Below are 17,379 nucleotides of genomic sequence, written 5' to 3' on the forward strand. Positions count from 1 at the left end.
TTTTTTTCTCCACCTTCAATCTTCCTTTTTCTCCCACTATAAATGTACTCTCAATTTTTCATAGCAGCTTTTACTAAAAAAAAAAAAAATTAAAAAACCAGATTCTGTTCCCAATTTGTAAAAGTAGAAATTTGACCTTAATTGTTATGTTGAAGTTAAACTGTTTATCAAAATCATTACTTTCTCTCTCCTCATTCTCAACAACAACAACAACAATTGTTTCCCGCTCTGCTACGCATTTTATCAAACAGTTGCCCTACATTAACATTGGCTGCCGCTTTTCCTACCCTTTTTGTACTTCTTCTTCTTCTGCAAATAGAGGGTTAAATTTGGAATTACATAAAAATAGTGAAGAGAGAGAAAGAAAGATGAAGTATGTTTTGGTTACTGGTGGTGTTGTTAGTGGTTTGGGTAAAGGTGTTACTGCTAGTAGTATAGGTGTTGTGCTCAAAGCTTGTGGTCTTCGTGTCACTTCCATTAAGATTGGTTAGTTTTTTCATGTAATTTTAGTAAATTTTTCATTTAAAGTAAATTTTGATGGGTTTACATTTTTTATTTGGTTTTTGTTGAGAATTGATTTGTGGGTATTGCTAAAGATGTGAACTTTAACTTTACCCTGTAATGGGTTGATTGCATTTTTGTTAATTGTGAATTGTTTTGTGGGTATTGCTAAAGATGTCACCTTTTAATTTATCTTAATTTTTGTTGGGATGGTTGAATGTGTTGGGAGTTAATTTGCAATGGGTTGATTGTATTTGTTTGATATTCTTGTAAATTAATTTGTGGGTATTGCTTAAGTTGTCATCAATTACTTTAACTAGTGTCTGGTAATTGATTTGTTGCATTTCTGATTAAGTTGTTTGTATTGTCATTTGTAGGTTTTGCTTAAGCTGTCATCACTTTATATGATTAGTAATTGGTTTATTTGTTTAGTTGTTTCACTTGTTTGTATTGTAGTGTGTGGTTGAGGGTCTTTGTGATGAACACATGAGATAATTCTTGGTCCATGCAGTCGACCCCATCCTTGTTAATTTGCAAACCCATGGATTTTGTTGGAAATTTGGAATTTGGTGCTGGTTGTAATCAAGACTTTTTTCAAATTAGTGTATTAATACGTATTATATAACTTACAGTTATCTCGAGGTAAAATGTTACTATTACTTAATACTCCAAGATTTTTTTAGAAAAATTATATTGTGGTAATTGCATGTTTGCTGTTAATATAAGGTTATTGTATTATCAATTTGTTGCTTGTTGGTTTGTCACATAGTTTTTGCTAATAAGTTTTGTCATTTTCTCTATATGTTTGAGTTTATATGTTTTTATATTACTTTTTTTATTTTTATGATGTAATCATGGGTTTCTAAGGAAAGAATTTGTACCCTATATGAATTTATATAGTGTTGCTTATCATATTGAAGTGTTCCTTTTGTTGTGAGTGATATTTCTTGTAATCTTGTTAATGTTTATCCATTTATATCCTTTTGTCTTTGAGCTATTTGAATTTATGGGACGATTGTTTATGGCCACAATTTCTTTACATTGCAGATCCTTACTTGAATACCGATGCCGGCACTATGTCTCCTTTTGAGCATGGAGAAGTATTTGTACTTGATGATGGTGGAGAGGTTTGGTTTTGTTTCTATTGTCTTCTGCATGTTTAGTTTAGGGTTTATAACAAATAAATGTCCATTTTGCTCTGACACTCGATAATGAGTTGATGACACATTCATGGATGACACGCTCATTTGTTTGTTTAAGTGCGTTTGTTTATGATTTACTCTGTAACTTGCATATTAACTTCTGTTTCATTTTTCACTTGGAAATCTATGCATATAACTGGCTATCATCAGTTCTTGAAAGAATTCATAGAAACAAACAGTCAATGTTTTGCTAGCACAAGCTGTCTGTCTGTGTTATATTACGAGACATAGGAAAAAATGTAAAATAATTTTTAGTTATTTTGTTTTAGCATTTACTTTCAAGTTTACTGGTATCTAGCTTCACGCCTTTAAAGTCTTATAAGTTTATCTGGCACAAGTATTATGTTTGACAGATGTATAATGCACAAGCAATAGGTAAAATGAATATCAAAGATATCGAAGTGAGACAAGAAATAGATACATTGCTACACTTGGATACCAATAAACTTGAAAGTAAACACTAATGCAAAATAATTGAAGATTTGATTAACTTCACTTGCCCCTAAATTATATAGTTTTACTTTTGCATCCCTAGTTATGCTCTTCATTCTGGTTTCTAGCTTAATCTTGGCTGAACATGTTTTTAATCTGACCTTTTTACATAGGATTCTAATTTACCCCTTGTTTCATAAAAGGTTGACTTAGACTTGGGCAACTATGAGAGATTTCTTGATGTTACTCTTACAAGAGACAATAATATTACCACTGGGAAGATATATCAGGTAAAAAATGATTTGTATTAATGTCAGTCTAAGTTTGTCCTTTAACTTTCTCAAATAATCAACTTTTTATACCTTATTGCAGTCTGTCCTTGAAAGGGAGCGAAAAGGCGATTATCTTGGAAAAACTGTGCAGGTGGTTTCATATTTTTAGTTTACGAGTCCCTGGTGTCTTGCAATTTTAAGCAGTTTGTCATGCATAATGACTTCTCTATTTTTCCTACAGGTTGTTCCACACATAACTGATGCCATTAAAGAATGGATTCAAAGAGTTGCAAACATCCCTGTTGATGGAAATAATGAGCCTGCTGATGTTTGTGTTATAGAGTTGGGAGGGACTGTAGGTAGGGTTTCTCCACTTCTAATTCTCTTTCTGCAACTGCTTTACTATATTTTAAAAACCAGATGTAAGAACCTCTTTCTGTGTCTTTTGTAGGTGACATTGAGTCAATGCCGTTTATCGAAGCTCTACGACAATTATCTTTTACAGTTGGTATGTCTAAATTTTTTTTTTTGCAATTTTTCCATCTTGGAAGAGAATATTGTGACTCCTTTCATTTATAGAATATCAATCCACTTGTTTTATAATTATATTTGTTTCTCTATATCACAGTTGGTATGTCTAAATATATTAGCAAATTTTCCATCTCTGAAGTGAATATTGTGACTGTTTTGATTTGTAGATTATCAACCCTTCTGTTTTATTCTTGCTTTTGTTTCCGTTAGTCTTATCTAGTAACTTTAAGGCTCTCTCTCTCTCTCTCTGTTCTTGTTAAGATGATATTATTCAATATTCAGTCGACTAACTGGATTTGCAGCTTGATACTTCATGGTCCTTTCCATCATATACTTATTTTTGTATGAATTTCCAGGAAAAGAAAATTTCTGCCTCATTCATGTCAGCCTGATTCCTGTTCTGGGTGTTGTGGGTGAGCAGGTACTTTTTGATGCCTAAAATGATTTATGAACTCTTTTAATTTGTTTTATATTGATTTTTCTTTGTTCAAAGATCAAAACTCACATGTTTCTTTAGTCTATTTTCTGAGTGCATATTCTTTATTTGTCTTTTGTGACCTTTGTGCTTTCTTTCTTTCTTCTTTTTAGAAAACGAAGCCTACTCAACATAGTGTGCGAGAACTGAGGGCATTAGGCTTGACTCCTCATTTACTTGCATGCCGATCTGCACAGGTTGATCTTTATCTTAATTTAGCAGCCATTACGTGTGAGGCTAAGTAATTAAACTTTTCAGATTTCGATTGTTTATTTCCTAACGACATTTTGGTTTCTGGCAGTCTGAATGTAGCCTTTTCTCATTAGATTTTGAAGAGTTTTAGCCTTTTAGATGCTTAAATGGCTACTGTGTAATTGTTTTTTCTTTTTTGAGCAGCCTTTGCTAGAAAATACCAAGGAGAAGCTTTCACAATTTTGCCATGTTCCGGTAATTGACTGCTTCTTTGGAAGGCTCCATGTGAATATGTGATAGTTTTTGGTGACTTCATCCTTAACTTCCCCTTTTTTGACTCTGCAGGCAGAAAATATTCTTAATGTCCATGATGTTCCCAATATCTGGCATGTCCCACTTCTATTGCGGGTCGGTTTATTCTTCATATTCATGATGTTTCAGACTTCTAAATTTCACCTGCTCCATTACAACTACACCTCTTCATGACAGGGTCTTATTGAATTTTGTATGCTCTATTTTTCAGAATCAAAATGCTCACTCTGCTATATTGAGACAGCTGAATTTACTCGAGTAAGATATTTTTTCTCATACCCCTGCTTTGTATGTATTGGCTCAACTACAAGATATATTTCATGTTAACTTTGGTCTTTGAGTTTTCGCTTACAAATGATTGGTCCCAAATGCCTAGGTTTGGTGCAATGAGGGCATATGTAGTTAAAATGATTTTTTTTTTTTTAAAATCGTCCTGTGTCATCTGAGACTTCTTGGTTCTACCTAAGAACAATATATAAAGAATTTGCAGTTTCAAGGGATTGAGTTCTTGAGGGATTCTTTTTCGCTAACCAGTTTGAATTGATTTCAGTGTTGCTGAAACTCCCAATTTACAAGAGTGGACAACTCGGGCTGAGACATATGATAACCTTTCCAACTCTGTTAGTTCCTAATTACTTCATCTTCTCACTTCTGGTGTACCTTCTCTTGTGTATTAATTAAAGTTTGGTGGTGGCAGGTTAGGATTGCTATGGTTGGAAAGTATGTTGGTTTAACAGATTCTTATTTGTCCGTAGTAAAGGTAATGCTTAATTTCCATAGCTTTAACAGTTTTTCTATTGAAATCGTGCTTCATGGTTGTCAAATTATCTCTATTATGACCATCAATGTGTTACACTTAGATAAAGATATCTTCTAATTTTTTAATATGGTGATGATTACTTACTCTTTTATTACAGTATATGTTTGGATTCCATCTCTGTTAGAACAAAGGAGAAGCTCAGTTTAAACTATTGAGGGATTAAGCTTATGAAATAATGGAAGAGTGATAGAACATAGATTAAGGAAATGTACTAGTACATTGGACATTCAGTTTGGGTTTATGTTGGGATAATCTACCAAATAAGCTAATAATCTTCTGAGGTTGAAATGGAGTGTTGTAGGGTGAGAAAGAAGTTGCTCATGGTTTTTATTAGGGAGTAATTTAGAAAAGGCATGTGATAAGGTACCGAAATAGGTGCCTTGGTGGCAATTATTTTATGACAAGGAAGAGTAATCAATGCAAATATATTGACCTAAGTAAGAATATCTATTGAGAAGTGATAACAAAGATCAGGATTTGTAGAGAACGGAGTATTTTCTTATCATGGTTGGATTACACCAAAGATCTGCTCTAAGTCCTTTCCTCTTTGTCTATCCAAGATGAGATATTTGCTGTTTACGAATGGTATCATGATGGTTGATGAGACTAAAAGTGGTGTTCGTTTAGAGTACATGAGCATTGGGAGGGGGCTAAGTGAAAATTTTGTGACTTTAGATAGTAAGAACTAAGAAGTTACTTGTTAGTGAATGTTTAATTTTCTCATTTGATTTTACTGAGAAATAGGGATATCATACAATTGTAAAATATAGAACAAAATCATGGATAGGTGGCTCAAATGGAGAGTAGTGATTGGGCTATTGTGTAACATTTGTGACTTTGTGCACCTTTAAGGCTAAAAGGAACTTCTATAGGACGACAATTAGACCAGCCGTACTATACAGGTCAAAATGTTGAGCTCTTAGGAAGGAGCATATGTTCAGATGAATGTGTGGGAATACCTTTTGAGATTTAATCAGGAAAATAGATATGTGGAACAAAGTCAAGAGTTCTGGATATTGAGGATAAAATAAGGACTCTGTTGATTTGCCCAGGGAGGCCAAAATAGAGAGAGTTAAGAATGACACGAAGAAAGTGGGTTTGTATGACTATATGTAACACTAGATAAGCGAATGGATGAAAAGGATCTTTCTGGATGACTGCGAGAGAAAATTTCGGTTCATGTAGTCAATCCCATCCTTTTGGAAAATGGGAATAATGATTTGCTTTTGATGCTGTTGTTATGTCTATTAGACATGAAGGTTGTATTTGGTTTATAGGAAAACAGTTTGAAGGAATTTCATTTTCTTTGATTGACTTTTTTTATAGAAAAGTTAGAGAGAAAGGGAAACAGAAAATGAGGGGAAAGGATTTAAACTTTGAAAGGGGGAGAGGAGGAAGAAGTATTGGGATATGAAGAAACTTGTAGTAGTGTAGCATCCCTTCTTCACTAGAGGAAAACATTTTTCACCCTGGATAAACTTTTTTCTAAAGAAAACTTATTTTCTTCCCTTCACAAACCAAATGGAAGAAAAGAAGGAAAACCAGCTTTCCTATAAAATGGTTTCTGCCCTACCAAACACATCCAAAGAGGCAAAGAGGTGCTTTTATATGGATATCTGAGTGATCATACTGCATGGTATTGTTCTGAAAATGTTTTCCCTCTTGTTTCACGAGGTCTTAAATCCCTCTAGCAGGTTTCATACATGAATGGAATGTGGAAATTTATCATACTGTCACCATGTTATTATCTTAATGCGTCTCGTGATCTCACAAGGCCCCTCACCTTTTATGTGGTGGTCAGATCACTTAGATGTGTGGAGTCTTGCTCTCGCAATTGCAAAGAATATGCTTCTTTTAGAAACAATTCAGCTTACCACAATACAAAAATGAGAATGGAGGTTTGCTTAGCAAGACATCTGATTCTTTTTTTTCATTGCGGCATGAATCTCAATATTTTCTCAATGACTTGTCATCAATGTTATACATTGTTTACACGGATTCTATGCCACTGTCTATGAAGCTCTAGTGACAATTTTATTATAATTTTACTTACATGATGGTGATCTCGTTTATAGGCGCTTTTACATGCCTGCATTGCGTGTTCCATGAAGCCAGCTATTGACTGGATTGCAGCTTCAGACCTTGAAGATGAAAGTGCCAAATCGGTAGCTAGCCCCTATACCAAGATCTCTTATGTTATCTTCTGTTGTATTTCTGCAGAAGGTTGTTGCAAGTGTTGTATTGCAATGGAATTTTGGCTAAATTTCTGAATATTTATTTGACAGTTTGTTTTATTTTTGTGCAGACACCAGAAGCCCATGCTTCTGCATGGAAGACTCTGAAGGTTTGGATTTGTGTTTTTACCTTTTCTTCGCTCCCTAAAAGCATTACTTTATATTTTATCACAAGCATTATCTGATTTTTCTTCCACCGTGGGATGAAATATGGGGTTTTAGATGTACCACTAATTTTTCCGGAAATTCTTCAAATTATAATGTAAAACAATGTAATGGGTTATTTATTTATTTATTTTTCTCCTGCTTTAAAGGCTATCATATGCTTTGTGCAAAATTTCTTGTTTTCCTAAGTTTCCTTATTGTTCCACAAAATGATGATTATTACATTTTAATTACTAGAGGACTACTTTTTTGGCTGGCAAATGTACTCCTTAAGATGAATACAATTCCTATATAATAAATCAACCACATGAACTATCTGTACAGAGTGCTTCATGTGTGCTGGTCCCGGGTGGATTTGGTGATCGTGGAATCAGAGGAATGATATTAGCTGCGAAGTATGCTAGAGAAAATAATGTTCCATATTTGGGAATCTGCTTGGGCATGCAGATTTCTGTCATAGAATTTGCGAGATCCGTGAGTAAATTTATTTAAAGAAACTTAAAAACTCAATTTTCTGTTTCTCGATATTGGTTGAATATGAGATTTGCTTACTATCTGTTGCAGGTTTTGGGTTGGGAAGATGCTAATAGTGAAGAGTTCGACGATAAAGCTTCCAATCTTGTGATCAAGTTTATGCCAGAGGTATGCCATGAGAATGTCTAGTTGAGAATCTTAGTGAAGAACGAGATTATTTTGTGGTAGTTACCAATTTACTTGTGCACACAGGGTTCCAGAACACATATGGGAAACACAATGAGATTAGGTTCTCGGAAAACATTGTTTAAGACCCCCCATTGTGTGACCTCTAAGTTGTAAGTTTGACACTTTTTTTTATTTTTTATTTTTTTTTATTGTTGGCACCTTATAGAGGTTTTTCTTTTTATATCTGAATTTGAGATTAGGGCTCTGCTCAAATGAAATGAATTCCTTTTTAATGATAGTTTATTTTGTCCGGATGTTTCCCTTGATTAGGTATCATAATTCAAGGTTTGTGGACGAACGCCATCGCCACAGATATGAGGTCCATTTCCCGATGCTTGATTTCTGTGTTTACCATATTTTTTTGTATACAGATTTGTATACCAACAACTTTTGAAATGTATGTTGCAGGTAAATCCAAATCTAGTAAATGCTTTAGAAGATGGTGGTCTAAAATTTGTGGGAAGGGATGAAAGTGGAGAACGAATGGAGGTAAATTTTCTCCCAGTTTTTATAAGATGAATTTTGTTGTAAAAATGTGGCATCAAGTGCGGTTTTTTATGTGTTCTGTTTCTGTGGAGATTATCTGTATTCAATGATACATGAGATAAATCTCCATGGGAAAAAGACGCTAAGTTGAGATTCGGTTGCTTTTTACGAGTAGTAAATACTTTCAAATATGTCAATTTTTACTGCCTTTTGTGCAGATCTTGGAACTGCCTGGTCACCCATATTATGTAGGGGTGCAGTTTCATCCAGAATTCAAGTCAAGGCCTGGGAGAGCTTCTGCTCCGTTCTTAGGTAAATTCTGCTGTACCATTTAATCCTTAGATCTGCATACTAAAAAATGCAAGGGAAAAGCACATAGTAGGCTTGTTCAACTGTTAATTCATTTTCCTGCCTTTCATACTACTCTTTGGTCAAGTTTTGTCATTGGAAATTCAATACTTTGTATAATTTTTGCATTTAAGTTGGATGTTTGCTTGAGGAGCTTGTTTCTAGTTTTTATCCACTATGGAGTAGTTGAGATAGATTGAACCCAATATGGAGAACCTTTCATTAGCAACGATTCTAGAATTGCACTAGATATACGGTTTAGTTGAGCAGTAACATGTATGCCATGATTGCTTGAATAAAAACCATGTATGCACTTAGCAACACATTAAATGATTGAGCACAAGCAGTTGAGGCCTGGTTTTGACCTGTTTTTTGCAATTATAGGTCTGATTTTGGCAGCAACCAATCAATTAGAGGGTTATTTGAAGACAGATCAGAATGGTAGCTAGTGTGGAAATTTACATTGGCGCATCTTATAGATTTAATTCTTACAGCGGTAAGCATCTATATCTGTAAAAAGTTGTTGGGTTATCTGTTGTTTACTTGAAGGGTTGGAGCAAGCTAACGCAGTGGTTGCCCCTTTTTTCAGGGAATGATAGACATAGCGTAAGGGTTGCTGCGTGATTTTTGTGCTTATTCTGATCAAGAGGTGCGTTTGTAGCTCTAAGCAGCATCGTTTTTTTTTATCAATGGGTATCAGAACAGAAGTCAGTAATTTCTTTTCCGTGTCAATAGGAAGTTTTGGATAGAAAATATTGGTGTTGGTTATAGTAGCTCTGGAATAACCACTCCATTGGACTCCAGAAAATCTACACAATCGTTTTAAAATATTTCAATCTTGTTTTGAGAGTATTATATCAATTGAATTTCCTTTGCATAACTATGTTTCTTCTCAAAATCCATTCTGCAAAAATAATTATTGAATAGAATATCTATTTTCATTAATAAAATCACTGCAAAATTCTCTAAATGAGGCCTCGGGTATTTACAAAATGCCGTAATGCCTCAATTTACAAAAACTCCGAACAAGGAGAAAGAACAAATCAAATCTTCGAACTGCATCTTTTAGGATCTTTCAATGTGCTTTAATGGTATTATACCTCTGTTGATAGGAAATCTGTCTTTGCAGCTTCATTTGCTCATAGAACTGAGCAATGAACTCGTCTGCCTTGTCGTCAATCCTCGAATCTCCACAAGCTACTGCTTCTTCACATACTTCATTCTCATCCTCTTGACAATCCTCTACATTGCTCCCTAGGAAACTCCTCCTTGCACCATAAGCATTATACTTCACATCATCATAATCATGTCCATCATTACTAAAATCGTAGTCGAAATCAGTAACCTCAGGGGAGATACATGGGATCTTGAACCTTAATGACGGTCGGCTCATCCTAAAATGTATCAATGGTGTCTCATCAAAAGAGAGCTGACGCTCACCATACTGAATCATATCCTTAGACTTCTTGTAATGTCCCTTGAGCTGCTTAGGCATGTGCCGTAACTCGGCCATGAGCCTACATTTTAGCAAACCCCCTTCCTGAGCCCATAACAATATAATCTGAAGGCGTCGCCATGCTCGGCGAGCTGCTGCTTCACATGAACTCTTCTTCTTGCCCATTTTGTTTTGCTTTCTTGGTGCTATAAAAGATGGATGAACTTTTTTTTTTGTGCAATTCTTTATTGGTACAAAAGTGTTATTGCTTTATTGGTTATTGGTAGTTTGAGATGATGAAAAGAGTTGAAGTTTGAGTGTGTATTTATATGTGAGGTGAGGTGAGGCAGAATTGTTTAATTTACGAGTTAAGGAATTTACGCGTTGTGATTGGAGTGAGAAAGTGTGAAGGGTGGGAACACGGCTGTATTGTGGGGCCATACAGCCCTATGTTTTCATTTTTTTTTTTGTTATAGCATTAGGTTGTTTTTTCATGAGTTTTTTGGACCTACCACTAAATATTACGGAGTACATTATTACGGAGTATTTCTTGTGTTTTTTCTTAAGTTGTTACATATACTTCGTAATATTCTTACGTATTAAGGCAACTTAACCTTTAAGGCTTTAATATCATTAATACAGTTAATAAAAGTTGTAAAAAGGTTATATTTTGAAATATATATCGAGTCAAATCTAACAAAATTGTTTTTTTATATACAAAATGAAGTATTCTGTGAGTGTGAAACGCATCAAAAGTATTGTGGATGAGTCACCGTAAAATCATAAGCGTGTCAAGTGACACAAATTGCAACCTTAGTTTTTTCATTAACTGTGGGTGATCCGGTGATGCAAAATGCAATGGTAGTCTGTTAGATATCTAGATACACAGGAAATTAACACCACCTCCTAAGTACAATTCTTTTATATAAGGACTATAAAATTAGTTTAGTAATAATCCCGATTTATTAGTTTACTCTTCTGCACTTTTGGATAGTTTTAGGTGTAATCGAGAACATAATGGACATTCGCATTAGGATTTACGTCCAAACAATATTGATTGTGGTTTAAGTAATCAGCATTATACAACCCTTATTTATGTATAGCACAATAAACTTTTAGTTTTTTTTCTTTAGACCTTACTATTACAAATAGTATGATACTTCACCTTAATGATAGCATCTGAAAATCCTAGGCAAGTCGAATGAATGAAAGGACAAAAAGGACATAAATAGATATACAGAAAATATGAGTTGGATAATAATAGGACCCTCCAAAATTAAAAATTGAGTAACCTGAATTTCAAACATCTTGGTTGGATTTTTGTTTGGCAGCTGCTTTCGATGTTTCCCCCTATCCTTCTTCAAACTTAAAACAGTTTTGTCCTTTTACAAAACTTGAAAGGTCTCCAGCTTTATCTAATCAATTAAAGCGAAACGTAGTTTCAATTTTAAAAGACGGACTTACAATAATTTATGGCATTTTTGAGGGACGGCTTAATGTCTTAATCACCTTAATTGTTTTGCCTTGCACTTTTAAGAAGTACGGATCATTTTTTAGATCTTATCTCACTTAGGAACAAGACCTTAATAGATAAAGATGACCTTTAAATTAGTTATATGTTATTCTCGATCCTAATATGTGTATTTATGTGCATTAAGAATAAGAATATGTATTTCTTATTCTTCACGAAAAGTCTTGCTCATAGAAAAATGTTCAAAGTTGATCACTTTTATATTTAGAATTCTAGAATAAGTTCAAATAAGTTCAGCGAAAATAAGTATTTTTTAACAAAATAATCCAAAGGGAGAAAAAAAAAATGAGGAGAATGTAGTACATAAGATTTTTTATTTTTTATTTTTTTATTTTTATTTTTACTTTGTCTTGTGTGAACATGATATAGGAACATAAGATTAATAAGTAAAATAACATGGGTAGTTGTCAGGTTATGGATGATGGCATCTCAGTTTGATGGAATTGAGTGATTAAACCGTAACACGTAATGTACTTGTTTAATTGTGGTTAACCAAATCTATGACTTGTGTATTAAGACTTTGCTACATTCAATGTTTATTGATTAAGACGTTCATCATTCTGCCCCATTAATCAATTATTCATTGATTCTATTTTCTATGTCAATGATTACAACGTTGCTTCCTTGAGTTATTTTTATGCTTTTGTCACGAATTTAGATCGTTGCTTCGTGACTGTTATGTTTGGCCTTATGTTGTAGAAGTATCCAAGTAATTGAACCTTAAGCTGTGAGCAAACAAGTTTTTGGTATGAACCCGAAAACCAACCACCTTGGCACTCGGGTTCTAAGTAAATCAGTTTGAATTGGGTCATCTTCTTAAGTTGGTCCCGAGTATTGGGTTGGGCTGTATACTTGATTGTATTGTATGCTCAAGACAATATCCAACCCTGGATTTTTAGCCAACTTATGTTCAGCAAGGTCGATTTTGATCGCCTTTGTAGCTTGATCCTAATCTAAATTGGTTGACCTAAATTTCATTTACTCTGTAATGACAAGATTTAAAGTCGTTAAAAAAAAAAAAAAAAAAAATCTTATGATGTTCCTCTTAAACCCGAGTGTACACATCATCTTATATGTGAACATTTTACGTAGCAATGTAGGATAATGAATAATTGTATGTGTAATGAACCTGCAAAGAAATCCTTAGATTTTTCTACACTGCTTGAAGGAAAAAAATTAGAATGTTTTTTTACGCAACTTGGAGATATTAACTGTCATTAGCTAGAAAATGGACCAACAATATGTGCTTGACTTTGGTTAGAATTCCATGTTTTCGGCCTAAAATCATCTACTGGTTCATCTTGCATGTGAATCAATTGACAAATATTTTTGCTTATATTATATAAGTCCTTACAACTAAATTATCTCCCTAGTCCCATTATATATACAGTCCGTAAATACTTCTAACTACATCTTCTTTGTCTCATTTATTCATCACATCATTCATTACATATACAAAACCAAAAATATATAAAAGGTCACTCAATTTGGTAAATCATATTGTAAGTTGAGACGAAGGGAGAAGGATGATGTTTACTTAACACGAATATAAAAATAAATAAATCAAAAAAAAAAAAAAAAAAAAAAGGTGACAGATTGGTATATAATTTCATGGACAATTGGACATGTACCCGACCTAATGACCCCTATTACATATTTCCGGCTCGAAATAGATTTAAATGTTTGTACATACGTTGCATATTTGTGTTAGATCCTCTCCAATAGTGACACTCAAGTGAGTATTTTTAGGAGAGATAGAGTATTTTTTGCAATGTATACTAACAAGTTGGTATCTAAACTTAGCAACTCCAAAAGAAAGTTGCTAAGTTTAGAGACTCAATCTTGAGTCTCATTTGACAAAAAATGTGGGCCCCTTGTCAATATTGTATATATTTTGTAATTTATTTAAGTTTTACCTTTTTTTTAATCTTACAATATTTGATATTAGAAAGGAAATGGATTTGGTGAGCCATAAATTAAAAGTGTCATCTGTATATTTTAGAGAGTCTCACCATTGGAAAATTAGGATTCACATGAGTTGTTAAATTGAAAAGTGAGTATGGTATCACCATTGGAGGTAAAAAACAACTCATTTTGTATTTTAATACTCAAATTTGAATCTCACCATTAGAGATGGTCTTATACTACCACTAGTGTCTTGCAGGCCGAGCGTGGTTGCAAGTAGAGACTATTAGAGGTCGTAATCTATGGAGACTTGCATACATAATCGTGTAGGACCCATGCATTCCTATATACCGCGGTTTTCAATCAAATGGACGTGATTTAATGTTAGTTTTAAGGGTACATGTTTCATGGTAGCATGTTCTCAGGTGATCAATCTGTTATTACATTCATATTATAACATTGTTGATGATGCAGAAATTTAATTTATTTAATGGTAATTATATTAATTTATTGTTGATGATGCAGAAATTTATTTCATAAAATTATGTTGAAAGGTATTGTTAATAATTTATGTTTTTTAATTAGCAGTATGTATATTCGAGTGCATAATAATAGATAAAAGTTTTGTGTGTATAATCTCTTAGCTTAATTATTACTTACCGTTCTATGACATACTCCTTTATTTTTTCATTGCCCATCCTCCCATAATATTCGAGGCTATAAAAAATTTAAATATAGTTTTTATGTCCCGTAATCAGGAATGTTAGCTGTTAAATGTCTATATACCATAACCTATACGAAGTACAAAAACGTTGAGCATGAAACCCAAAGTTTTGGAGTATATATACCATAGTGTATGTTATACTCTTATGAAATTGAATCTCCTTACACTTCTCCCCTAAAGTTCCTCAATTATTTATTAAATTATTTATTTTTTAATTCTAGTAAATCCTTCAATTTTCTTAGCCAACAATTTTTATTTCTGTTAATCTTTAAAAATACCAAAAATCACGCATCTACATAATACCCCTACAAATTGTTTTCATGGAGATGATTCTTCCAAAAAATATATCATAGATAGATTATCACCTAGATTTTCCTCTCATCCTGCTTTTCGCGGGGTGAGGAGAAAAAATTCTCCCAAAAATTTAGGGATCATTCACGTCTAATCTGTTACTATGGGAGAGGGCGAGGCTACAAACACCAATTCCGACGTTGGATATCCAACAAATAATAACAATGATCATTATTACAACCATCACAAGAAACCCTCAACTTCCAAGAACAAAAAAAATGTGTTCAAGGGGGGTCTTATGAATGTTATCAAGGTGGTATTGTACATGTTAAGGGGGAAGGGTGACAAGACTGGTAAAAAGTTGTCGCCCTCCCTCTCAACAGCCACCAACACCTCTCTAACGAATTTTGTGGGGGCATTTCGCCCCTTTCATCTTCAGAGGGACGTTGGTGGCATGACTTCATCATCACCACATCCCCAACTTCTTTTCTCTAGCCGTGATGATGAGGTAATTGAGGCATCCCCTTATCATTCCAAGTATGATGCCTCCTCCTCCTTGCGCTCATCAACTTCTAGAGGAGATATGAGTAGGTACGCCTCAGCTCAAAGTTTAAATGATCTAGACAATATTGCTGAGGACTCGGATGAGGAGGAGGGTATGATGATCGATGGAGATGCTTACTACGACGGGCTTGAAGGGGATGAGATGATCGACGACAAGGCTGATAAGTTCATTGCTAAGTTTTATCAACAAATGAGGCTCCAAAACTTCTAATAGAGTTATATATACAACTGAAAATTGAGAATTATTTAGGAATCCATGGTCATAATTCATGCATGTTTATTGAATATTGATGGTCTCATGGTTAATTTTTCGAGGGAAATATGAAGGAAATTATAATTGTCATTGATTGGGAAAAATATATCATAAAGGAGAGTAGGTTTACGTATTAGTGACTACGTGCAATTTACATGGATTGCATGCTTTGATCATCATCTATTTAGGTCAATTGATTTAATTTCTTGACGCCATATAATATTATTTTAGCAGTATACTTGTAATTTCCCAATTATAATTTTCTTTTTTAGTTATTTCTCACATTTTGTGGGAATTTTTTGGGGTTGGATTACATGTACCATGTATTATTTATTTAATTAATTGGTCTTGTGAAATAAAAGTTTAGTGTGTGTCATTTTTTGGTATGGTTTTTCCTCTTAACCAGACCATAATTTTAATGCGAGGACATTTAATTTCCTTATTTCACGCTTATAATATATGGTAGTTCTCTCTTGATAGATTATTGATGATTGCGTTTTTTAAAGATATATATAGTTGAGCTAAGCAATTATTATGCAAAATACACACCCAATAATTCATTCGGTAAGATTTATTCATGACGCTTTCCTACGAAGTATTATGCAAAATAAGATGATATTGAAGATAATACTTCCCCAGTTTTTTTTAATTGCAACACTTTTCACGAAGGCACGAAGTATATTAAGCTATTACACACTTTTATTGAGAGCTTCTAATGTGTAAATGCATGTTAGTATTGGCTTTCAGTGTTGGTTTAGCAGAATGCTATGTGCAAGGCTATGTTGTAAGTTGGGCTGTTATGGGATGACGACTTCATTGTGCCAGCGGTGGAATAACACTTTGCAATGTTGGTTTCTCTTGGCAATGGTCATAGCCATGTAGCCCACGTTCATGTTGACCGATTTTTACTGATTAACTATTATATTCGGTATGTGAAGAATCGACTACTTTTATTATTGATTATAAATTAGTTTTCTTAAGATGAAGCATATTCTACCACTTAGCTTGCTCCAATAAGCTCGAACAATTGAACAAGCCAACATATATATACACACTCAAATACTCGGCTTGACTAGACTTATTTGTGGTTGACGATTTTACGTATACACCTAATTCCATCTAAATGAACCCTTGCAATTAAAATCTTATGTTTTCATTAATACTTGATAGGGTTAAGATCTTTTACATTTGTGGAGTATCAAATGTGTCTACATTCAAAGCTAATTCATATACCATCTATCATATTCTTAATCTTGATCCTTTGATTTGGGTAATTGGATAAGAATTTTATCCTAGTAGGAAAAAAAAAAAAAAGCTTCTCATAACCACATTCACAAATTCTAATGAATCAAATAAAATCCTTTGATTTTACAAGTAAAGAAATTATATTAGTTACCTTTTAGAATCAATATGCATACAAATGTGATAATTTTTCTCACCACTTTTTCCGATTGTTAGTTTGTTACGTCATTAATTAAATATATACAAACAAAGCAAATATGAAACAAAATCTAGTAAAACAAGGGTGATACTCAAAACTAAATCGAATTTCATCTGCATCATGATTTCCTTTATGACTTAACTAATTAAGATGATTGATGAGAATTGCATAAAATCCCATAAACAAAAAAACTATCAAAAATTACAATTTTTGCATGATATTTCTCATACCACCGTACCCCCCTCTACATTGTTATGATTTTCTCTCTCCTTTGACCATCATATTACAATCTCAAAACTTAAGTGGCATGAACAAAAGAAGACACTCTATTCTTAATCCAATTGAACCCTTTTCTAAAAGAAGCTTTGACTTTACCTTCCATTGCATAAACCTTATACTTTATAACTCTTTTCTTCCGTTTGACCTCCGGATTACTGAGTCGTTTACCCCATCTCTTCCCCTTCTTTGATCCCCGACTCGGCCGAGTCAACTGCGCTGGATACGCCGTTAACTCGGATGATCCAGCAGCGTGCACTCTTCCACTCGTCACCATCGTCTTATCT

General features: G+C 33.7%; 3 protein-coding genes across 3 annotated transcripts; 2 read left to right on the plus strand and 1 right to left on the minus strand.

Annotated features, from left to right (window-relative positions):
• The first annotated feature begins 80 nt into the window (after positions 1–80).
• LOC145567099 (uncharacterized) lies at positions 81–9,553 on the plus strand. The gene is made up of 23 exons (XM_081626325.1): positions 81–486; positions 1,549–1,628; positions 2,339–2,425; positions 2,508–2,558; positions 2,649–2,766; positions 2,859–2,915; positions 3,295–3,359; positions 3,527–3,610; positions 3,810–3,860; positions 3,951–4,013; positions 4,129–4,175; positions 4,468–4,537; positions 4,615–4,677; positions 6,813–6,902; positions 7,043–7,081; positions 7,461–7,610; positions 7,701–7,778; positions 7,863–7,948; positions 8,109–8,157; positions 8,247–8,327; positions 8,543–8,636; positions 9,057–9,168; positions 9,262–9,553. Exons 1-22 carry the CDS (start codon positions 147–149, stop codon positions 9,119–9,121), a joined length of 1,908 nt encoding a protein of 635 aa, XP_081482451.1. The 5' UTR covers positions 81–146; the 3' UTR covers positions 9,122–9,168; positions 9,262–9,553.
• A 35-nt stretch (positions 9,554–9,588) lies between these two features.
• Positions 9,589–10,372, minus strand: LOC145567100 (uncharacterized). The gene has a single exon (XM_081626326.1). The coding sequence runs from the start codon at positions 10,291–10,293 to the stop codon at positions 9,748–9,750; it is 546 nt and encodes a 181-aa protein (XP_081482452.1). The 5' UTR covers positions 10,294–10,372; the 3' UTR covers positions 9,589–9,747.
• A 4,349-nt stretch (positions 10,373–14,721) lies between these two features.
• On the plus strand, positions 14,722–15,333 carry LOC145568037 (uncharacterized). Its single transcript, XM_081627480.1, has one exon. The coding sequence runs from the start codon at positions 14,722–14,724 to the stop codon at positions 15,331–15,333; it is 612 nt and encodes a 203-aa protein (XP_081483606.1).
• The last annotated feature ends 2,046 nt before the right edge of the window (positions 15,334–17,379 follow it).

This window comes from Chenopodium album, chromosome 11 (assembly GCF_948465745.1).
Source record: "Chenopodium album chromosome 11, dcCheAlbu1.1, whole genome shotgun sequence".
Classification (NCBI taxonomy): domain Eukaryota; kingdom Viridiplantae; phylum Streptophyta; class Magnoliopsida; order Caryophyllales; family Amaranthaceae; genus Chenopodium; species Chenopodium album.

What these genes read in the sequence shown, in the direction of transcription:
- LOC145567099 (XM_081626325.1), top strand. Translation starts at nt 147, where the DNA reads ATGTTGAAGTTAAACTGTTTATCAAAATCATTACTTTCTCTCTCCTCA. An exon ending in TACTTGATGATGGTGGAGAG is followed by an intron (nt 1,629 to 2,338) that starts GTTTGGTTTTGT and finishes GTTTCATAAAAG; the next exon opens with GTTGACTTAGACTTGGGCAA. An exon ending in ATGATAACCTTTCCAACTCT is followed by an intron (nt 4,538 to 4,614) that starts GTTAGTTCCTAA and finishes TGGTGGTGGCAG; the next exon opens with GTTAGGATTGCTATGGTTGG.
- LOC145567100 (XM_081626326.1), bottom strand. Translation starts at nt 10,293, where the DNA reads ATGGGCAAGAAGAAGAGTTCATGTGAAGCAGCAGCTCGCCGAGCATGG.
- LOC145568037 (XM_081627480.1), top strand. Translation starts at nt 14,722, where the DNA reads ATGGGAGAGGGCGAGGCTACAAACACCAATTCCGACGTTGGATATCCA.